The 25,002-nt window shown below is 44.0% G+C and overlaps 1 protein-coding gene across 4 annotated transcripts in view; it reads right to left on the reverse strand.

The window, feature by feature from the left end:
* DNM1L (dynamin 1 like) overlaps window positions 1-25,002 on the reverse strand; it is a 1,039,542-nt gene that overhangs the window by 831,292 nt on the left and 183,248 nt on the right. For all 4 annotated transcript variants that reach the window (XM_069628197.1, XM_069628195.1, XM_069628196.1 and 1 more), the window contains 3 exons: window positions 6,604-6,650; window positions 6,242-6,313; window positions 1,975-2,061 (listed from right to left, as the gene is read on the reverse strand). In XM_069628197.1, coding sequence (XP_069484298.1) covers window positions 1,975-2,061; window positions 6,242-6,313; window positions 6,604-6,650 — 206 coding nt within the window. The remainder of the gene's footprint in view (window positions 1-1,974; window positions 2,062-6,241; window positions 6,314-6,603; window positions 6,651-25,002) is intronic.

The following is a 25,002-nucleotide window of genomic DNA, read 5'->3' on the forward strand; positions in this document are numbered from 1 at the left end:
GCTATCCTTTCCTCCGAGGGGGCCACCAGGCAGAAGACCGTGTTGAACTTGGCCCCCAGGAACAGCACGTTCTGCGATGGACTGAAGCAGGACTTTGGATAGTTCACAGAGAAACCCAGATCCATCAGCAGCGGGATGGTCCTCCCCGTGTGTTCGATGGCAAGATGAGCCAGTCGTTGAGGTACGGGTACATGAGGCGGCATAGGTTGCCGTTTTCTCTTCTTCGCCAGCGGCAGGCCCAGTGCCACTGGTGCCATCGGCATCCTCTTCTGGATCTCCCACACCAGTGTGTGGAGAGTTGAAAGGATTTCCAGTGATACGTCCCTCGGGGGGGGGGGGGGCCGGGGGGAATAGACTTGCAGGGCCCAGCGCCCACGTCGGCATACCGCCATCGTCTCCCTCAGCACTTCCATCGCCCGTGTGAACAGACACCAGGTCCTCCTCGTCCGAGGAAGAAATATCTGTACTGGAGCACAGTTTGAGGCCTCCACCCTCTCCCCTCCACACGCCCTTTTTGCGTCCTGAGGGGTCAGTCTCAGGCTTAGGGATGGCATCCTCTTCTCTGGCGTTTTCTCCACCGGCTTGGATGAGGCCTCCCGACTCGGGGGAGGACTACTCTGGGTGCCGTCAGGGTCCACTGGACCGGGTCAGTCCCTTTCGCATTCGAGAGGGCAGCCGCCACCAGCAGGGGCAGGTCGGACACCTTTCCCTATGCCTTGGTCCTCTCAAACTTCTCCCGTAACTTCCCTGGGTTAGCCAATTTCCTCTTCGAGGAGGGGCTGGAGCGATGACTGGAGACTGAGGAAGACCGCTAAGAAGAGCACGCCCTGCCCGTCATGCACCTGCTTGCTCGGCCGAAACGGACTCGCAGTGCTTGGCCTTGTCCTGGGCCACCACAGATGGGAGCGTCCTCAAAGGGCTTAGAGGCCCGCTCCTCGGACTAACCAGTCCTGGGTGCGGCATGCCCCCGCTTGCTGCACGGGGTAAAAGTCTTGGCGTTGAGCCACACCGCCAACCTACTGCGACGCTCCTGACGGTGCGATTGGAGAAACCAAGGCAGATTTCACAATCCGCTTCCCTATGTCCGGATGGAGACAGAATCACTGGGAGCGTTTGTCCTCCACAAACACTTTCCTCAATCCACAGCTGGAGCAGAGCTTGAAGAGGAAGCCTCCCTCCTTCTCCTCCGACATGGTCCGGTGTGCGGTGTAGGCCCACTAGCCTTCTACAATCTTCTTCGATTCTTTCCCTTGAGGGGTGTTGAAAGAACCCGGCAAATGGATCCCAGCTTGCCGGGCAAATGAGCGAAAGAGCACACAAGCTGACAAAAATAGGAACTTTTTATCGAAAAAAAGAGCAAAACTTAGAAAAGCTCTCTGAGCAAAACATGAGGACTCCCAGCACTTGAACGTTGCAGTATAAATATGAAGATGGCTGCCCGAGGAGGGGCTTAGGGAGAGGGCAGTCATTTGCTGGGGGCAGTACGACCCAGAGCTCAGTGATTGCTTTAGAGGAGAAAGACAGTTTGTAAGTGACAGTGAAACCGTTTTCTTTTACTGAGGATTCCCGGCCCAACGACAGGGAATATTCATGAGCATGTGAATCCATGCCAGACCCCATGCTGCAGAACTGTTTTCCCTCCCATGTGTTGGAAATTCTCTCAAGTGTTTTTGAATCTTTCTCCCACTCGTGACTCTGCTGCCTCTAAAAATCGAGATCATCTGTCAGGCAATTTTGCATGCCGGTTTTGTGCAACCAGAATAATCGGGAATGCCATTTTCATCACCACATGACAAGGTTTCCAAACTCTTCAGGAAAGTTACCAAACATCTAGCAGCATTGAATAGCAAGTGTATTTGGTCACTGAAAAAAATGTGCCGTTTTAAAAAGCAGGGATTTAAATGCATTTGGAATCTCTGCCCCATTCCAAAAGAAATGCATGTTAGGCAACAAAAAGGGGTTCCCGCATCTTACCTTAGTTAGGCCTGGTAAATCCACAAGGGTAAGGTTGACAACATGTGGAGAGAAAACCTTTAGGTGTATGGGCTCGGAGCTGATGCCCTATGGAGAAGAACAAAAAAAGCAAATACATTATATGAAAGGAGACCACCTTAAAACCTCACAATCCACTACAAAATGATAAAAGAAATTGAATTAGAGTCATATACTGCACCAAACCTACTAGAGTTTAGTTGCAGAATGGTACAAAAAGAACATACTAGAACCATAGTTCACACAACTATTTCTAAAGGAAGTTACGCCCTATGTTGGTAGTGGACTAGCTAGCCATCTCAATGGGGTACAAAATGCATACTGTACATAAAAAGGTGTGAAACAAAAATACCATTGGGCACATATATAACAAATTCATACCTTCCCCCATTGCAACACCTGGACACTACTGGGTAACTGGCTTTACTCTGCCTGTTCTTCAAACTCCTATTGCTTCTTTGTCACTTGTAGCTTTCTGAAATATGGGTGCTTTGCTGCTGATCACACAATACATATTCTACATTCTCACAAGCCTTATTTGGTGTCTGGCTCCCATCAAGTGCCAAAGATGCCCATTATGAACATAGTATGGACCCCTCAAATCAGGGCAGTTCTTGCCAAGGTGAGCATCAATTAGGTTTCCGTTTCATGTGTTGTGAAGGAGACATCTGTGCACCTTTTACAAAATAATCAGCCATGTCGTTCAGTAAAAATGGCCCCAACTGCCACGTTGCAGCTCTAGCGAGAGGACAAACTGATCCCCCAACTGTTCATTTCAAATGGAGCCACAAAATGCTCTGCCATCCAACCACCGACCTTATAAAGAAAGAAGCAGAATACACCAACTGTGCTGATCTCTTCTGCTCATTTCCCTGTTCATGGTTATGCAAACTAGGCCAAAACCTGGTTTGCATGACATTTCAGCAAACACAAGAACATATTTAGTGCCCATCAACTCAAGAGAGGATACAAGAGGCACAAAATCTGCAATTTTGCAAATTTCCCCAGTAAAACATTGACAACTATTTAATTATGACCAATATGTGGTATTCTTTTTATTTGGATGGTAAATGGGGAGTAATTCCTAAACCAAACGTTTTAACTTCTGAATGCCATCCCACAAAGAGCGTATTCATTTTAGAGTTCAACCTCATTTTGGTCAAAGATTTCTTCAGTTAAGATGTGGCTATGTACGTTTAAGAAGCTGAGGTTTTGCATTTAACTAAGTTGATTCTTATTTAATCTTGTTCATGTTTGTTATCAACTGGGTCAGTCAATCAATGTTTATTCGGTATATGAATACATATTATAAAAAGTACCACAAAAAGAAAATACATGTTATAAAAGATTAAAAGGAAATTTCATAAAATAGAGTCCTATCACACAATGCTCATCTGCCCCCTCAGACTCGTTCACAAAAGGCAAGATCATACATAAAAACCTCAATTGAATTCATTATTAAATTCATTGCTTCCACACAATTACTCACTTTATTCTTTCAAAATTGTGAATTTAGCCATTTTTTCCTTGGCCTGATATTATCCTTACATAACAGCAAAAAATTCAGACAATTCGCAGTCAATGCCAGCCAACATGGGCATTTCCTGTCTGTCTGCAGCCACGGGTCCTGTAATGCACCAGTAGAACATGTAACCATATCCATAAGGATTATTCTTCTACACTCGTGCGATTTCACTTTTGTGATGAGATTTCTAACTGTCCTGTCACAGTTCTCCCTATACAACAGTTTTGACAAAATGTCCCTGCGTGTGCTCCCAGTCCTCTTTCTTGGCGCAACTCAAAACCACGCTCCTCCTTTGCCCTTTAGATACAGTGCGTAAATAGTTTAAATCACTTATATCCCCATATTTCTTTCACGGCTATCCCTTCTGTGAGCCATGTGCATTTGCCTCTTAGAGGGGAATTTGTCATTTCCACCAGGGCATTATATACATTGGGAATGATTGTAGCAACTATATGAATATTCAGCAAGTACTGAAGTCAACTACTACGCGCCTGGCATGCCATACTGGCACCCACGGGGCAGTGCTGCACCAGGGGGTCCCTGGTGAAAGCCCAGCCACTTCCCTCAGGACAACATTGTGCGCCACCTCCAATTTTGCCCAAGTCACATATGTCCATATGTCAGTTCCATATAGTACAGCCATTCTGGTCTTGAGATTCAGTACTTCTAGATAGTTGTAGAGTGTTTTCCCCCCATACAGCTAAAACCTTTGGAGACCCTTCAGACCTATTTGCAACTGCTTGACTGCCCGATTTATATGGTCAGTCTATCTGCCATTCTTTGCATAGATTATCCCACCCAAGGTATCTGTAGGAGGTCACCTACTCTATTCTTTCCCGATTGATGCTCCACTTCCCGTCTTTTGCCTCTGCTGAAGGTTACAATTTTTGTTTGACAGGTTTAGTACAGTAAGGTTTTTAAAAAAACTGCTCAGCATAGTTTAGGCTTTGCTGCAGACCCCGCCCCCCCCGCCCCCATCTCCCCTGAGATCAATCAATGCTGTGTCATCAGCATAGAGCAATGCGCTATAGGACAAGCTATTTAGCTCAGCTGGAATGGCCTTAGTGGATGAATCACGGTAGTTAAAGCCTTAAAGAAACAGGCCAAATACGAGTGGGGCCAACCCGTTTGTAACTAGGTCTCGAGTATTTGTTCCCACCCGCACATCGGATTGTTGCTGAGGAATTACCATACACCAACTGGATCGTCTGCAGCACCCCCCCCACCCACCCACCCTGGATCCCCATTTTGGCTAGTTTTTCCCATAGGATACAATGAGGAAACAGACTGGGTAGGTCAGTGGCATACTTTGGCAGCGACCTGGCTAGGTAAACAGTTGGTAGTCATCCTTAAGGTGTACCTGAAATGATGAGCAAATCCATTCTATTCCCATGGTCACATCTGATCTCTCAACTCTTTCTCGGTGTGGCAGGATGGTACTGCTGTGCATAGAGCAGCATGGACATGACCCATCATTACCTTTCTAAAGCTGAATCCTATGTGGTACTGTGCGCAGGAGGTATCCATTATAATCTTTCATTGTAAGAGGGCATTGCTAAAAGGATGCAGTTATTACTCCTTTCCATATTTCAGGTCCAAGATAATAATGGTACCAGCCTAAAATCATAGGGAGGAAGTGGGAAGGACTCAAAAGTAAGCATTAATTAGCCTCTGTCCCATGAACTGTTTTCCTTGCAATAATTCAGAATTTCCAACTAAAATCCAAGAAGTAGCCATCTCCTGGAAACATCCTGTCCCACCATATTGGGCTGCTCAGGAGGCCAGTGACATTGCTACAGGCTGCTCCCAACAGCAGGAGACAAGCCTTCCCCTTCCAGGCCAGCCACCAGACCAACCAATACTAAAAAGGTGGTGTAATCCACTGTCTGATTAAGAAGGGGAACGGCGGTGGGCAATAGGGAGGTTACTACTAGGATTGCCTCAATACAAACAAGAGCATCCATGCACCACTGTCTTGGAAAAGAAAAGGATTCAACTCACTCCCACCAAGAGGAAGTGGGTGCCGAAGAAGGTGATCCTCCAGTAAACCACACATGGGGGTGAATGACATTCTACAGGGCCAGTCATCTCTCCAGTCTGCCTTGCAGTGCATCGTTTTCACCTCACAAACCTCTTCCATCAACTGGATCCCCCACCTACTGGCTGTCTTGGGGGCTTGCCTCTTAAGAGATGGAGGTTCATGTTCTGGCCCAATAGCCTGTAAAGATACCAGGAACATGGCAGAATTGGCCCTTTCATCAAGGGCTCTAACCAGAAGCCAAAAGGAACATTTGGCTTATAGTGTACTGTACATGAATAATCCTAATAAAATAGAAAATACTCCACAGACCCACTCACCAGTTGATCTCAGTGAAAGTCAAAAAGTGATACTTTGAGTGTGGCTTGATAAAATGACTGAACTATCGATTCCTATGAATACAAAGTTTTAAACAAATGTAATTATGAATGTTGGAACCAATCAAATTTAAACCTTGCGCTTATAGTTCTTGTGTAATGCTATGCACCGGCCTCAGAATATGCACTGGCAAGCAAGAAATGGTTTGATGTGTGCATCTGGAGAATTAAGGGGCGAGTAACTTGATTACTGGCTAGTAAATTGCAACTCCCATTTTATGACCGTCATGCAAGTTTGCAGACTTTCGAACATAAATCAGCATTAGACTCCACCAGCTTGTGCATCCCACAAATTATTGAAATTCTCACCTTGTTATTTCCAGAAATTCTCTCAGTTTCACTTTCGATCTCTTGCCGTATTTCATCGAATTCAGAGTAGAGCTAAAGCAAATATAAAACACATTGAAAAGAATGGCAACACTAGAAGCGTGATGCTCTGAACGAGCAAGCAAGATTTAAATACCTGCAAGTTAAGGGCATTGGACTGTGAAATTCATCAAATAATTAAATGCCTTTAATCCTTCTTTAAGCAAATCTAACCATTGGAAAGCTTTCACAAAAGAGGTTTCGACCCACTGGAATCATGACAAGGTTTTTACTACACATCGGATCATAATACTGCGTGCATGCACACAAAGTGGCAAATTATTTACAATGTAGAACAAACTCACCTTATTTTTGGTGTGGAGAAATTTACCCCATTCTTCAGCTTCAAGACCTGAAAATATAGTAATGCAATTAAAAAAAAAAAAGAGCCATGCAACTTAAACTAGATTTGAGGAAACCCTATTTAATAGGTTTCAATTACATTAGCATAGTAACTCATTGTCACAGACACGAATATACATTCATACAGGGGGGAAAAATGCCACTCCCCACTAGCCATTGATTGGTAAGATTGGACTCCTGCCGAGTAATACCTGGTGTGTAGTGTGTACGTATAGAATGTGGTGCGAGTTACTTTATTATGGTTGGATAGTATCTTGAATTTGTTATGCCTGCATTTGATGTTTCAACTAGTTGATATGGTAAATCAGGCTCGAGAGACCGATAACTCATTGTGATTTGTAAGGTGAAGGTTTAATTTTAAGTGCCAAATGTGTTATTTAAGTGCCAAACCCCTATAGTAATCCTATGCTACTGTTCCTTCCGCTGAAAGAAAGAAAAAGTTCAAAAGTGTGCGTGTCAGGATGTCTTAGTCTTACAAAAAAGAAAGGAAAAAAAAGTGTTTGCTGTCTAGAAATCTAAGCCAGACTGATCCCTGGCCCCATCACTAAAAAGCAAAACCAGGTAACCTAAAAACAGAATAAATATCCTATGGCCTTCTTAGCAAATGATATGCTCTTGGCTGGTTTTTAGCTCCAACTGTACTGTCCCTGGATTAAACAAAGCGGTTTGCCCTCAGCAAGGTTCCACTGTGATCACCAGCAAATGTCATTGGCTTTTCAACCCATTTACAGTTGAAGTACAAATGTTCAATCACTTTCCTTAGGGCTTCCCGCCCCAATGTACAAAGGAATAGTTTGCGTATCTAGGTCTTCTGTTGCACTACGCAGTAAAGTCTTGTAGGAAATACAGTTCCTTTAAATTTCACTTAATAGCCAAGACTCCTCTGGCTCAGTTTAGAACCTCTTTGGCTCCTACCCGGTCCACTGGGGGTATGTGGTTTCACATACCCTGGAGTCAGTTTGATTGCAGCCCACTATGGGCCAGAGGGATTTTCTCCCGCCCTGGGGGTCACTGGCTTATCACACCCTATTGGGGTATCTGGAACTTCAGTCCCTCTTGGGATACTTGGCTTCTTGCCCCGTATTGGGCTATCGGGTTCTACATCCCCTTCGAGGTATAGCCGGGCCGGTCCTCTCTCCTCCCAGATACCTGGATGCAGGGCGTACCTGGTTTGCTGCATCAGCATCCCTTGAGGGGACAGGGGTTGGCGGACAGTGCCGGCGAGATCTTATCAGCAGATGCAAAAACACTGTCTGGCTTCTTGGTGCTTCCCGTTGGTACAGGACATAGGCATCTGTTCCAGTAGACGCTGATCGACCACTCTGTGCGGTTGCAGCTCATGAAGTTTCATGCAAGGTTGGAAATAGTAAAGGGTCAGAAACCACACCAGCTACTTCGCTATGAATATTCAGCGGGGTCTTGCAGTGCAATCACCATATAGCCCACAAAGACATTGACTTCCTAAAACAAGGAAGGATAGCATCCATGTTAAAGGATGGCCTGTTCTCTAAAATGGAGGGTGCCACCCTAGGGAGATCCCGCTTGTCCTGTGCTCTAGGGGGATGTAAAGTTTAACGGGCTCCCCTCCACAGACGTAAAGTGGTGGCTTCCCCTTTGGGAGAGGAGACAAATAACCTGGGTTCATCACAATGACCTCCCAGATATCACAAAAACTAAAAGACACTGCTGCCAGAGCACAAGCATTTCAATATGCTTGCCACTTCCTGCCCCAGATCAAGTAGGAATGGCCTAACAGTGGAGTAAGAGATCTGTCTTGAAATCATATGGAGGGTACCGCACCTTGGCCGTTTATGCCAAGCCCAAACCAAAATGCCATTTTGCACCCCTTTGTAAAAGTGCCATTTGGGCCACTTAAAATTAATTATTGGCAGATTGCTGGTGGCTTGGAATTCTGGCAAGAGGTTCGAGTTCTCTAGTCACCCCATACCAAAAATTGTAAGCCGATGATCAAAAACCTAAAGTATTGTAGATTAGCACATGTGCATTCACACTTTAAAAAAATACCATATTAGAAGTGTAATTCTAGACAATGTGAAGTCAAAGGAATATCACGATTCACAATCTATTGCAACTTCCTGCACATAAATTGCTCAAACTCTAGAGAATGCGTTGCTTGGCAGTCTTCGTTCGCGTTCTCAATTTCTGTTACACATGATATTGGCGAAAGCAGAACACATGCACAACAGCCCGCCAACAACCAGGGCGACACCAAGTGGGAAGCTAACAAGAATAGAGTGTTGCTGAACGAGCGGCTTGAGTGTGTTCGGGGCCCACATGCGAGTTCCCTTTGATATTTCCCAGATAACCATCTTTGATTGTGTTTAACAGAATGTGGCATGAAGCGGTTTTCCCTTTTAAAAAGAGGAAGTGGCCTTTAGTACCCCAGATTCATGGCTGGGTTGCTGACAGTGCAAATGACTTGGGGCGGGCTTAACTAGCATGTGATAGCCCTTAGTGAAGGCCCAAGTAGTAATAACCTATGGCTAGTAGGCCATTTCCAGGCAGGTGAGCCTGTCCTGATGACCATTACCTGAATTGAATCAACAGCAAATACCATACCTACCCCCTTGTAGTAACAGATTGCATCTTTGTATAGAATGTGTAAAGCCTAGTGTTTTTGGTCCAGTAGGCCTGTTCACCATGGACATTGGGACAGTCTGGACATCCTTTATATTTGCAGGGTTAAGGATGAAGGTAAGCCCCTGAACGCTCGCACCAGAACAAATACAACCCACTGGAGAAAAAAGGCCCAAGTCGATCTTGTAAGGATAACAAGTCTTAATCTCACACACAGATGAGAGGAACAGCAAATAACTCTGCTGCGAAGAACATTCTGCAGAAAGAGGTTACAAGCAGAGGCTTAAGAGGAGACATCGTCATTATGACAATGCATACAGAAAAAACCTGCGTGGCTGGTTGGTGTGAGCCTATACAAGATCCGCCTGCCCCATAAGGGATGCCAGGTCATCGGAAGACAGACATACTGTGTTAAAACCATCATGTGGGTGCTGCAGAGATCTTCTCACAGACGAAGGTCAAATAATTTAACTACACTCCTAACACAATGCTACTTTATCATCATACTTTGCACCGGGCAGACTTTAAGACTGGCCCTCTAATCTTCACACACACTTCACTCACTCACTCACTCCCCTCCACGATATCCGGTTCCAAGGTCTTCACCCTCGTTTTGAACTATAATGTATCCCTCCCAACACCTTATTTTATTTGCATTTTTAAAGCGCTCACACAGCCCGCAGGCATCGAGGCGCTGTTACAGGAATGACTTTTTTTAGTTGCCCAATTGTATTTTTTTTGTCTTTATTTATAATGTCTGTATTTATAATGCTCTTAAATACCCAAAGGTTTCTAAGAGCGGACCCGGGGATCGAACCTGTGTTGCTTCGTGTTGTCTTGCTTCCAAGGCAAGCACGTTGCCGCTGAGCTAACCTCCCGGGACCTTGCAATACAAATCATGTGATTGTAATTCAAAGACGGGCAATGTCCGTCCCCTTTGAACATTTCAGAACTTGTTACTTTGGGGTTGGTGATCAAAGGGCACCTGGTGCCATGGAATTCAAGGCTCTTGAGGTTTAATCCAATATATGGGCTATAACTCGTGATCGCCTGGAGATGGGCTGGGTCATGCTTTGGCCAGTGTGAGACAACATGCACACCAGGTGCTGGCCTATGATCACGGCCTTGTAGGCCACATTACTTGCGAATAGAAACACATCTTTGCAACACTGTTAGAACAATGAATGAGCTCTACGGCGGTTGAGGGCGCGGGCTGTCCTCATAGGAGCTCGGGCATGGCTGGAGATTTCCCTCATCTGGCAATTTGGGCCTAGGTCGTAAAATTAAACATTGGCCGTCAGGCCTCGTCTCCTCACTATCGTTGCTAATATCTACACAAAATGCACTAACATCTAAACAAAATGGCAGTCTTGCTCGTGCCCTGGGTTACACTATGTGGGCTGATTATATTGGGGTGGGGTCCTACCACCGTTCCCCTGGGCCCATAATAGTGCTTTGAATGCAGCTTGCTTTACTTTAAAGCGCTTAGGGGGGGTGGGACGGGGTTGCACCCTTCCCAACAAGGACCATGGGCAAGCCTATCTGGCTGGTAATGGCCTGATAGCCAGAGAGGAGTGCAATGAAAATAGTATTTGCACCCCTACAGGAAATCCGGATGCACATTTTTCATTTTTAAATTGGAAAACAACTTTGTCCATGCCACATGCACTAAAATCCCTTAAATAAAACTGCAAAATGACGAGGGCCGCAGCAGAAATAGAAAAGGGAGCTCATGGGTGAGTCCCTTTTTATTTCTCCGACTGAGTGAGACATCAAGGCAAGGGAATGGCGGTGTGGAAGGAGGGACCTGGGCAAGCGCAGCGGAGTGTCTTTGGGTGGGTGGGGAGGAGAGGATTCGAGGTGAGAAGATGTCCAAGTGAGTACCTGTGGGCACATTCCGCAGAAAAATGGGTATCTACAGGAGAGGCGCTGTGGTCAGAATGGAATGCAGGCTTCCACGATCTTATAAAGTATATGCTTGTTACCACTCGAATTGCAGGCACCTTTTCTGCTTACATAGCGACACATTTTGAAGCATACAAACATTTCCAACATTGGAATTGGATGCACAACAATGACAAAAGACCATTTCTAATGACAAAACCCTCTCCAAATATGGTTGGATCAAATGCCAACAGCAACTGCCTATGCTTGGCCTCTGAAAATACTCAAGTGTCACATTTCTGGTGGCTTAAAAGTCTGGAAAGAGGTTTGGGTTTTCCAGTCACCCCAGACCAAAAAACGTAAGCAGACACTCAAAATAAGGTATTCTACATTAACATATGTACAATCAATTAAAATCAATTGCCACATCAAAAATGTGATTCTAGACAATGTGAAGTCAAAAGGATACCATGCGTCAAAGATTTTCATCAATTCCACCCTTCCTATACACAAAAAGCTCCCAATTCTTCAGAAAATGTTGCTTGACGACCTCTTTCACGTTCTCAAGTCCTGTTCCATATGATATTGGAAAAAGCAGATCTGACCAGTTGTCGTAAACGCATGCACAGCTGTCCATCAGATATGGTCAAACACCAACAGAGACTGCCTATGTGCCATGGGGACTACCAGTGGAAAAGATTTTCGGACCCAGAGTGGGCAAGAATGGATAATTGCAGGCTATTTGAGAAGCCATTCTGGCAACCTTTCAAATTCAGTGTCTTAAGAGTACTTTGTGGTGCAGTGCAGTTGAACATATCTTCCCTTCCAGTTGCTTCTGAATTTTGTATTTAGCAGAGGGTGCTGTGCGTCGATGCGGACAACTATGTCCCTCGAGGGCTTCCATCCCAGGATCGACGTCTTCGTCGGTATATAGCACGTGCAGAACCAGATTGCTTCAGTTCTGTTTTGCACCTTCCTCTTGCAGAATTACCAGCATCATTAAGTGCCAGACTCCGAAAGAGCGTAAAGTGTAATGCCTGGAAATTCTACAGCGGGGTAGGCTGGGAGAGTTGCTTTCAACTGGAGACAGGCATGGAATAGATGTTTTCTCCTGAAGCATGCACGCTCTACATTACATGCAGTGTTATGCTAAAAAGCTTTCACACCTACTCGTTTTGAAGCATGAAGGCTTGTCTGGAAAATGGTGTATTGTGCCTCCAGCTAGTGTAACTAGACCTTATATGATGGAGGAAAGGAAAGGGGAAGAAGCGAGAGGAATAGAAAAGCAGCAGTCAATATAGGAACCAGACAGAATAACATCTGGAAAAGTACAAAGGGGGTGAGGGAGATGTTATGTGATTGGATAGAGTGTATCACCTCACATTGCACCGCTTTGCATGAAGGATGCAAACAGCTAGGAATGATTGCAATGCAGTCGATTGCCCGACCCCTATGCAACCTAACAGTTGGCAAATTGACTAATCAGGCAAACCTAAAACAAGTATCTGGGGAATTTTACTTTGTGTTTATTTGAGGAACAGGGATGTCAATCTACAGCGGAAAAGACTTACAAGAACATTTACAGATGGCAGAGGTTTTCCCAGAAGTGGGCCTGTACAATAGCACAAAGATGAGAACGAGTGGTGAGGTAGTTAGAGGGTGTAAACAATGAAGGCCATAGACCACAGAAAACAAGATAAAAGTTAAGAAAAGGGTCACTTATAAAAGGTAACCATCAAACTAGGGTGTCAAGTGCTTCAAATTAAAGGAGCATTATAGAAATGTACAAAATTACATTGTAATATGGCTGGGAGTGGTGGGGTGAGGTGGGGAGAACGGGGGAAGAGGACAGGGGCAACTCAATTTTGGCAAATCAGTGAAGTTTAAACCTACCAATCAAGAGAGCCAGTCAGACTGTTTTTCATTGCGATACGTAGGGGGTCCAATGGAGCATGAAGATTAGTGAAAAAGAGGAAAGGTGAGGAGACACAGGGGAATGGGCAAGAGATTACATACACCGGAGGCACAGAGGGTAAGAGAAGGTGAGCAGACAGATATACAGTCACAGGTACCGAGGAGCAAGCGTCGATAGCTTTGTAGAGTAGGAGAATTTGAACATGGAGCAGTTATGCATGGAGAGCCAGTTAGCATGGTGTCGGTAAGTAGAAGTAGGGGAGGGTCTGGATAAGTTGTGGGGTGTGGATAGTGAAATGGAGGACTGTAGAGGAAAGGAGTACAGTAAAGAAGAGTGGCCTCATTGTCAGGAACGCTCCATGTCTCTTCCTTGAAGACAAGGAATATGTTACAAATTTCAGCTATGTGGCAACAAAATGCAGCCGCGATTTAATGGTTTTGACAATTAATACATCACTACGCATTAGTGGTCGCATACAAAAGGACTTAGACCTGGAAGAAGCCACTTTTAAAACAAACATTGCAATCACTAATGCCCAAAACCAGTTATCAGACTTGAACAAATTATTTGAGGATTTCAAAACAGCGACACTCACACGAAAGACAAAGAAACTACAAAAGGATATTAAAGACTTTTCACTAGAAATTGTCTATCCATATATCTGACACCTACGTTTCCAACCCTAATCAGGGGTCCTCTCCCGGAAATCCAAACACGAGACCACAGAGAAATCGACGTAGAGTTGTCACATTCTCTGGCTCAAGCAGTGGGTCCTCCTCAGACGATCAGTCTAGACAGCAACAGGGTGGTTTACCGGCTCAATTCACCTATCCTCCGCCACCACCTGCATTTTTTCCTTTTTTAGGTGGAGGCTTTGGCAACCCAGCAAGGGGGCAACCACAATGGGGGTACCCTGGACGCAGAGGCAGAACAAACCGCCGCAGACCGAGATATTGAACCCCAGGGATAAAGCACTCACAACCCCCATCTTCAATTTAGCGAAAATTGATCTGAGGCTGAACTGGCTGTTCTATCCAAAGGTCTATCCTACGTACCTACAGCATCCACAGACTGGTACGATTTAGAAATGGAGGTACGCACCTTTCTTCAAAAAGTGAGACTACGTACCTTTTTCCAGGAACATGCCATAGAAACAGATATTGATGAGTATGACACCGGACTCCACCCTCCATCAGCGTTCACCCCGACAGACAGTCAAGTAACTCAGGGGGCAAAAAAACATTTTCCATGACCCTAGAACATTCAATGTTCCATTAATAGTTACTGTCTACAGAATATATATTGGTTAAATACCCATTTGGGGTCCCTGTGACACTCGTCTAACTAACCAGTACAAGTGGATTTTTGGACTATGAATCCCCACTTCAGTGTCTAAAGATAGCACACCCTTTGGGAACAAGTGCACAGGCACCCCCTTTATTTAACGTTGTACAGCACTTTCTGTAATCATTCTAACAACCGAATTAGGTATGTCAATGATTTTACAATTGATACTACGCTTTTTTGTTGTGTTATTGGTACACTGTGTATAAGGCCGTTTTCCTCTTCCTTTTACACAATTGTCAGCTGCTTTGTTATTTCTCTGCACTGTACGAGTAGTAATTCCCTGTATAATGTACGTTTTGATTATGTCTTGTTTATGTTTTACCTTTGCACGCTCCGATTATGTTTTAATCACTGCACTATTTGCTTCACATGAATAACAAATAAATTAATGTGTTTCAATATTTTACTATACGTACACAGTGAGAGGTTGTGATTTGTTGATTAAGGCCTTGGATCTCACACCTAGGAGACCAACTCTTAATACTCTGGGACAGTTTGAATTAGCGTTTACCGTCCCCAACAGTCATTAGACTTCCTTGAAATTTAAATAATTTGCTATCAGCAAGGGTACACGTTTGTTCACACACTAAAGAAGAAGGTCAAGTACATGCAGCAGTATAGTTTGCTGAGCCAAGGGTGGAGATTTGGTTTTTGCAGTACACTGTTAAAGACATGTATGAATTTGCTAAATGTCGAAAATGTTGATACGAGCAGTGGTATTGAGGAATTGTTGCAATCTGAGGTCACCATCCAAGAGAAAGCCGACTATGTGAGCCTAGGCTGTGGGAGAAAGGTGGTCAGATGATGAGGAGGGGCGAGAAGAACGGTTAGAGGGAGTTGGAAGCAAATGGAACGAGGACTTCCGCTTAAGAGCAGCATGAGACAAAGGACAGCCATCCAGTGACAATCTTGCAGTGAGACAGTTATCAAGCTGTTCCGATATGCATTGGATGAAGGAGCAAAAGGAGACAAATATTTGTGACACATCAGCAAAGAGGTTGTAGATCAAGACAAAAATGGAGATTATTATTCCTAGTGCAGAGGTATGGAAGAGGAAGAGCAGAGGTCACAGAACTGATCTTTAGGGATACAGACAGGAAGTAGGAGGGGTCAGAGGTTTGAGAGTTTCAGGATATTTGAAAGACACCACCTTCAAGGTAGGAGGCAATCCAGTGAAGAGACGATTTACAAAAGCTAGGTTCCTGGAGAATGATGAGAGAGAAGGGATTGACAGAGTCGAAAGCAGCAAAGGTCCAAAATGAGGGTTATAGAAGATTTTGGAGCAGTGAGCATCAGAGAAAAAGTTTGAGACATGCTCTATATGCCACTATAGCTAGGCAATCAAAAAATAATATATTTATTGTACGCCAACAATTTGGTAATTATGTCCCAAACCCCTAGTGGTCTGCAGAATACGTTACAAGCCTTAGACTCGTACACAAAAAAGAACAACATAATTATAAACATCAACAAATCACAGCTGGTGGTATGCACGCCAAAACCATCTAATATAAAGACGACAAGCGGGCCCGTGGAGAATTCAAAATACAATCTTGGCCGAAGTGGACCATTATAAATATCTAGGAATAGTGTTCTCAAATACTATTAATCAAATTCATCATAGAATCGAACTAGATTCCAAACTTCGAGCTCTAACATCGCAAGCCAAAATACTATCATACAAGTCTGGGAAATTCTCACTCAAGCCTGTTCTGTCATTCTACCAAATGAAAAGTAATCCCAATCTTGATATACGGCATGGAGGCCTTCTGCACTATAAAAAAAGAAGATTGGGACAAAATGGAAGCCAGCTTTTGGAAGAAAGTTCTGAATTTGCCTAACTGCACCCCGCTACCCTTGATCCGATACGAATTGGGGTCACTTTCCTTGTATTCTCAATTATTATGGAAAATGTGCTCCCTACTACGTAAATGTATACTGTGCATTCGAATGCACAATGTGTTGGGCATAGCAGCAAAACACTTACTATCAGATCGTAATACACTATCAAAAACTTGGTGCAAAACAACATATAATGCTATGCCAGAAGCAGCTATCGATCTGGAACTACTAATGGCCAATCCTGGGCGAGCAAAAATTAAACTCTGTCAACTTGACTGGATACAGAATATGGAGTTATGTGCGCAATACAAGGATTTTGACATTTCGTTGTTTGGAGCAAAAAGGTAGACAAATGGCGGAATATTTGACTAAATGCCCCTCACCATACATTAGAGCTCAGTACATGCGCTTTAGGTTCAACATGTGGCACACTCGTGAAGTATTGGTGCGAAGAGGAATAATCTCGAAAAAATTAATACATTGCCGGTATTGCTTAAATGAACGTGAACCTGAAACATTGAAACACTGATTGGTGTATTGTCCTGCCTTGATTGTGACTCGCAAACAATTTTTCCAAAGAGTGTTTGAGTTTACGGACCATTTAAATGCACAGGAAATTTGGCAATGGGTCTTTACATGCCCAAAAGTATCGGTAAAAGTGGCAATTGTCCACTTCTTAGAAAGGACAGTACCCGAAGATAGTCATAGTAGGAAGGGTGAAGGGGAAGGATGATGAATTTCTTACATTATTAAGTCAGGTTGGAGCTGTTCTCTTTCCCGCCTCCCCTTCCCCTTCCTGTGCTTTGCCTTTCTTTCTCTGTTTTTGCGTGTTCATTCAAGTGAGTTTCTGAATTAAAAGTTAATTGCAAATTTTAAGGTTGGATTTTAAACATGAAATGTGAAATGTGATTCAAAGTTTTATCTTAAATGAAATGAGTAGAAATTAAATTGTATGTTTATATGTATTTGAAAAGTTGTTATGCAACTAAACAAATTAATAATAAAAAATAAAAAAATATATGCCACTATACACGGCCAGGATTTAGGGGTTTAGCCACATTGCACAGACACACTGAGAACAAATCTAATCCTCGCACCTAACCAACTCTCTGAAAATAACAGAGGGAACACCATCGCACAGTCCATAATTCCACAAACACCTAACAGTCATCCGCAACTCTGGAACCCTTATGAATACAACCAACCAGTGCGCACAACCGCAAACCCCCCCACCCTAACATCATACGACACACACACCCAAGACAAACACTAGCACTAATTCAAGGCACCGAGTCCTACCCAAAGGGTCACAACATGCAGGCCTTCGAACCAACTCCCACATGCAAGACAACGCTCCCAGACGCCAGTTCCTCCTGGTCCTGAACCTATCTATCATCATTAACAAACCTTGCCCTCTTCTCTTGCAGAGCCACGTGAGCACCTGGTGACTGCCCTTGGGTGGTAGCGGTGCACTATATAAATCAACATAACAGAACACTAGTGCAGTCTTGGTGGACAATTTAATACAGAAGTCAGACTGAAGTGGATCTCAAAGGGTAATTATCTTGAAGGTACTTCGTGATCCGATTGAAGAGCGCTCGCTCAAGGAACTTGGAATAATAGGGAAGAGGGAAACTGGGCAGTAGTTTGCCGGGACATTTGGATCAGCAAAGTGATTCATCAAAAGTAGGACAGTTGCACATTTGATAAAAGCAGGGAAAGGGTCCAGCAGAGTAAAGGTCTGACCATTTGAAGAGCAAACATGACGAATGGAGCGCAAGATGGGCCGGCGTTGCAAAGAATGGGTGTTAATTTAGTAGGGGAGAAGTAGTTGAGAGAAGAAAGTGTACGGAGCGGGGTAATTGTCGCACTTTGAGATTTTACAGGAAAAGTGGTTAGCAGAAAGAGGCGCTTTGGATGGTAGCTTTGAAGGTAGAAGAAAGTTTGCAGGGGCGATTGCGAAGAAAGGAGAACATGTTTGTGAAGTAGGAGTATTTGGCATAGTCAAGAAGTTCAGTGGTGAAGGCAGAAGGGGGCAAGTAGGGTGGGGGCTGGGGTCTGTGTCAGTGGTCACAATACTAGTTTGTCTTGAGTCATACTGTTTGAGGGGGAGAATTTCTGATGCTTGCATCTGCCATGATTCACCACATGCTACGCATAGGCCGACATCTAGTGGTAGTCGCAGAGTATTACATTTTTTGTTTTCGAAACTCGAAAAGGGCCATCTGGATGTGTCAGTAATACTATCCCTAGTTTGACGTCCACTGTACCCATGGTCCTCCAAGAGTAGAGTTCCCTCAGAATGTTTTGTTTCTGACATGAGGTAGCATGAAGTGTAGCATGAGTACAGATGAGTTTAGAATATGGGGTGGAGGGATCCTCTTGTTTATGGGAAGCCTGTGTCATGAGGGTTTTTATAAAGTAAATATAGAAAATGGAACCAGGCTACCCCTCCTTTTCAACACTTACAGGTAAGTTATACACCACATTCAACAGATTGCCTAGTTAGTCTGTATTTGGCATTTAGTAGATCACCACGGTTTAATTTTTAAAACAGATTTATCACTCATTTAAAATGTAGCCTAATCGAGGCTGTTGAGATTTTTTATATGTAACACCAAGTTGTAAATCAGTTCCCTTGGTACAATCATATAATGTTCTTGTGGGGTGCTAAATACACAGTGAGAGGGTTAGTAGTTGAAGTGAATTATAGTGTAGCTCTCATTACAATACACATATCAAGTCGACACATTTCGTGTTTCTAGCATGTCAAGTTGTAGTAGTGGTCATGCTTTCCTCAGAACTGGTAAAAAGGAAACAAGGAGGTGGGATGGGGGGCTCTTGTTGGTGTTTTGCTCATCCGAACCTTTTCTTGGCTGGAAAGTATATCTAAAAATCAAGGGTTTAAAATATATTAGGACTAGGTTTATCTACCCTTGGTATTAAATACATATAAATGAATTTTGATTTGGACACCACATGGCATGAACCATGAAATGTGAGAACTGATTTTGTATTGTGCTTTCTAAGCAAGTCAAACTGTTTTGTAAAAACAAAATTGTAGAATTTGTCTGAAAAAAAAACAACCTGTCCAGATTGAATGTTAAACTACAACATCATGTACCATCTGCCCTGCACTAAAGATGTTTGAGGCTAATTACTCACCTCACAGGAGAGTTGTAAATATTATAACAATCGCTGATGATGTATTGCCCTTATATTACTAAATGACAAGATGCTTAAGTCATAAATTGATGGAAGTAATTTTGTGTCTCACGTTGGACTAAATAGGTATAAATGTTTTCTCCATACTAAGATACCAGGTCATCCACTTGAAAACTAACTGGTAAAAGCAATAACGGATTTTGTGTTGAAGTATGGGACAAATTAAGTCAATTGCAAAGGTAACAGTAGAAATTGACTCATGTCTTGTTTCTGTATTAGCAAATAATCTGTTCAGTTGATGTTGAATCATACTACTATGTACTATTGCTCGTGCACTTAAGACGCATCTGGCCATTTGCTCATCTCCCAAGACAACCATCAAGGAGCACACTTTGCGTTCTTATGAAGGAATTTTAAGATAATTAGCGTACCCCAGCTGTCCATACAACAAGCCCAGCGCATAATCTGGGGCCGTAGTAACGTAGCTCAAATCACATAAAAAACCCAAGTATCAACGACACATTGCATAGCAATTGTGCATACTATACCTGCTGCACCCAATTAGATTTTAAAACTTAATCGCGCCCCAGAGACGTGTGTGTGCATGGGCAGCACCTATAACAGTATTCACTAGTTGGCTAGCTACGGGCACAACACGCATACGCAGCCAATCAGTCTTCAGCACAGCATTTGGTCCCTATTTTTGAGTACGCATGTGCAGTACCCGGACAATGGTTTCACGGCATTCACAGCTCCTCGCAGATATGGACAGACACAAGCTTAAGTGTACAGATCATGCAGTTTTGCTCAAACAAAATAATGTCTTTACTCATCTATAGGCTAGTCAGCCGCCTACTCATGGATCCTAGTGAAACCAAGTTACAAGACACGGACCGCACCGCCGCCGGTAGCGGTCCTAGTCTCCTAGCAACAGCAATGAGACAGCAACCAGATACATCGAACATTAGCTGGGAACACAGCATGAGTAATGCCTCCAGACACGCAGAGAGTCTAGTACATGAAATACTCCAGAACAAGTGTCAGTTATCATATATAGTGAACTGATACTATTTGGACACCATTTTAGTGAAATGATGGTGAAACAGATATTTGGAATAAAGGTCCTCAATATATACTACTATGGTTTACAGGCTCTGAGAGATGACAGCAACGCTAGGCATCTAAACTACAACTCAGAGTTACATCCTTGACAAGGAATAGAAAATAAATCAAGGTGCACCCGACACGAAATTTCGACCTGAGACACTGAAGATATCAGAACATGAATGAATGACACTCACGTGGATAGTGTACCAAGACACACATGTAGATACATCTAGTCCGGATATATTTTCAACCCTTGATTTTTAGATCTACTTCCTAGCCAAGAAAAGGTTCGGATGAGCAAGACACCAACAAGAGCGCCCCTCCCCCCCCCGTTTCCTTTTTACCAGTCCTGAGGAAAGCGCATGACAACAGTAGAGATCTTATACATGCTGGAAACACAAAATGTGTCGACTTGATATATGTATTGTAATGAGAGCTACACTATAAGTCACTTAAGCTACTAACCCTCTCACTGTGCATTTAGCACCCCACAAGAACATGATTATATAATATGAGTTAATGTGGGTACCAAGAGACCTGATTTACAACTTGGTGTTACATATGAAAAATCTCACGAGCCTTCATTAAGCTCATTTTTAAATGTGTGATAAAAATGTGTTTGAGAAATTAAACAGCAGTGATTTACTAAATATCAAATATAGACTAACTAGGCAATCTGTTGAATGTGGTGTATAACATACCTGTAAGGGTTGAAAAGGAGGGGTACCCTGGTTTCTTTTTCTATATCTGCATTAGTACAGATGTAATAAAGCAGATAAGCAGCCATAAAGCAAGAAATAAAATACATCTATGCACCTACTCCAAGAAGTGGGGGGCACATGCGAATCTAAACAGATACAAGCATCAGAAATACGATCACAGTGAGTAATGTATCGCTTCTGCGGATTGTGGATCTGCTTAGATCAAATGCTATGCATTGACTAGCGAGCAGTATCTGTAGAAGGAGGTGGGTTGTGAGCAGGTACAGCGGCTAATAGAGGTTTTAGCATCGCTTGTCCCACTTGTGAATCTGCTTCAGAATGTGCGTCAATGCAGTAATGCTGAATGTATGGAACTCCAAGAAACTGCTTTGCAAATGGCGTCTAGAGGGACGTTTGCAATGAATGCCAAAGTAGCTCATGGAATTCTGGTAGAGAGTCTTGGTGTAAAAGGCAGGGTTTTCTTAGATATAGAATAGCAGAGCTGTATGCACTTAACTTTCCAATTGGAGATGGCGTTCTTTGAAATGTGATCACCCTCATTGCCATGTGTTATGGCGAAGACAGTTGATCTGTCTTCCTTAGAGGTTTGGTTTTGTTTACATAGGACAAAAATGTCCTCCTTACATCCATGGTATGTAGGCTTCTCAGCCGAGTTGGTTGGATTTTGCAAAAAATGTGGGTATTTCAATGGACTGGTTAACATGGAACTAGGATATGAATTTAGGTGAAAACCTAGGGTGTGTTCTTGTCCTTGTGGATAACAAAGAAAGGGTCTTGCACTGACTGTAGCTCACTGACCCATCTATAGAGTTGAAAGCTAAGGAAGCTGTCTTAAGTTAGGAGTTTGAGGCTGGATTTGTGCATAGGCTGAAAAGGGGGGCCCATGAGCTTGGAGTATAATCTTAAGAGCCCAACGTGGAGGAGGGTTGTACATTCTGGAGTAAAGTCTCTTTACTACTTCCATGAAAGCTTTAATAATGGGAACCTTCCACCAGGACACCCTGTTCTGTGAAGTGGTGTATGCGGACAGGGCCACTAGGTGAATGTTGGAGTTAAATACTAGACCAGAGTCTAGTAAGTAGGACATGTAGTGAATAATGTTTGATGGGGTATATTCAATTGGATTTAGATCTTTTGATCTGCACCATATCACATCTTTTCCATTTGTTGAAATAGCAGTGCCTGGCGTTGGGTTTGTGTGCCTCCTTGAGGATATCCATATGCCTTGGAGGTAGTTTTAAGTGTCCAAACTCTGACTTCAGGAAGCAGGCTGCCAAGTTCATAAAGTTCATAGACTGAGGATATGGATTCCATGTAGTCCCCCCACCCTCCACACCGGCTCATGCTTGGACAGCATGTTGTAGGCGCCAGTTGGAGCAGATGTGGAAACCATGGTTGTCTTAGCCACATAGGGACTTTTAGGATTAGTGTGGCTTGTTCCTGGTGCATCTTGTGCACTATTCTGCAGAGGAGTGGCTTTGTGGAAAAGCGGAAGCACATATCCCTGACCAGCACATTCACAGGACGTTCCCCTTGGATTCTGGTTGGAGAAACCTGGATGCAAAGTCTGGGCATTGTGTATTTAGGTTTGTGGCGAACAAGTCTAAAGGAGGATTACCCCACAGGGAGAAGACAGTCTATAATTTCTCTGTTGAGTTGCAACATGCGCTCCTCAGGTAGAGGATTTCTGCTTGGAGTGTCTGCTAGAGCATCGAGGTCCCCTGGAAAGTGTTAGGCGACTAGGAACATGTTCCACTTGTGTGCCCACTTCCAAATTTGTGGGCATGGCCTGGCCAGACTTGAGAGTGTGTGCCTCCCTGATTTGTATGTAAAACATGCCAGTTGTGCCGTCTGTGTGGACTTGCCCTGTTTGACCTGCTAGATGCAACCGAAAGGCTTGCAGGGCTATAAGTACAACTAGTAGCTCCAATAGGTTAATGTGATTTTGGTCTGATCGGTGTCCACAGGCCATGCGCTGTGTGGTAAAGTTAATGGGCTCCCCATCCGGAGAGAGTGAGGCATCTGTTGTATCGCATCGCTTGAACTGGTGGATTGCAGAAGGGGTTTCCCCTTTAGCAGATTTTCCTTGGGCCACCAGTGTAGAGCTTGTACTAGGGTTGGCGAAACAACCACTAGATCGTCCCACTGACCACTTGCCCGAGACCAGTGTTCCTCTAACCACTCTTGCATTGGACACACGCGCAGCAGCGTGTGTGGTACAAGATAAACACAAAGCCATCATCCCCTACAGGCGCATAGCCTTGCGTATCGTCATTTGGCGACCAGCAAGATAAGGAGGTAATTGCAGTAGCATGTTCTGACCTCTCTCGTTCGAGGGGGGGAAGTCTAGCCCCTCTTGTCTTTATGATAGCTCCTAGGAACTGTTTGGTTTGACTTGGAACAAGGCCAGATTTGTTCTTGTTGATTGAAAAGCCCAATTGGAAAAGAAGATCGATAGTTCTTTGGGTATTTTGATTGCAAATTTGAGAGGATTTGCCGCTCATCATCCAGTCGTCCAGATAAGGGTATACTGGGCTAGATTGCCTGCGTAAGTGCGCCGTCACTACTGCTAATACGTTGGTGAATACCCTTGTGCTGAGGGGGCGGGGGGGTGGAACCTCTGGTTGAGGAGGCTCTGCCTTTACTCCTAGACCTTCTGTATCCCCTTTGAAAATTCTGCTGTGAGGACTGTCCCTGCGAGGAACCCCAAGATGACGTTTGTCCACCCATATTATAGTTAGAGGAGCGTTGAGAATTTTGTCCTCGAAAACTGCATGCATTAAACATTTCTCCTTGAACAAAGGATTTGTTAGTCAACTGTCCCAGGGACTTAAGGGTGTCGTACTCTTTAGCACTTTTCAGTGCATCCTCGATGGCTTTCCCAAATACGGCATTTGGTTCGATTTGCTTATTGAGCAGGGTGGCTTTAGTTTTCAGCTTAAAACCGCATTGTCTTAACCGTGCATGGCACTTAATAAGAGTACCCTCTGTTAGTATACGGCCCACATTATTTGCTGCGTCCAGATTATTTTTCAGGATGCTGTTGGCCACCTGCTTACCCTCAGCCATTGTGGTCAGAAGCTGTGGTTTAAAAGGCTTTGGGACAGAGCCGATCTGTTGTAGCATCTTATCCCATTTATGGCAGTTGTAACTCGCCAAGAGATTGAGGTGATTAGCTATTCTCACTTGGTATGCAGCCGAGGAAGCTACTTTCCTGCACAGTGTATATATTTTGTTGCTCTCCTTTTCAGGAGGGGCCTCGGTAGAGGCTAAGGGCGTACCCGCTCCCTTTCTTGTGGCAGTTACGAGAGTCAGGCTTTAATTGACCCCTGATGTATAAGAGGTTGTGGGGTGGGGGTGGTAGCCTGAACATTTTCTTAATACAGGGATTTTCTGCCCTCGTAAGGTTAGGGGGCGAGTAAAGCAGGCTGCATGCGCCTCTGTATGGACTGCAGGAGTGGTATAAACTGTGCTGCAGACATTCTATGCCATGGATGTCTTCTACAAAGACTTTGTCCATCTGTGCATGTGTGACGATCTGGAAACGTTCGGCAGCCTTTGGAAGCAGCTCATACTTCAGCTGCTTATCCACAGGGGAGCCACCCACAGGTTGTCATGGTGGTCTGGGGATTGTATGATGAAGACCTTGTCATAATACTGGTCATACCATATGGGTCCCCTTTGTCTCCCCTAGTGAACCAGGATTGTGAAAGCCTGAAATGTCATTGTAATAGAGATCCTGGGAAGGGCAGTGTCAAGTC

The sequence above is a fragment of the Ambystoma mexicanum genome, chromosome 12 (assembly GCF_040938575.1).
Source record: "Ambystoma mexicanum isolate Mex_15411 chromosome 12, UKY_AmexF1_1, whole genome shotgun sequence".
Classification (NCBI taxonomy): domain Eukaryota; kingdom Metazoa; phylum Chordata; class Amphibia; order Caudata; family Ambystomatidae; genus Ambystoma; species Ambystoma mexicanum.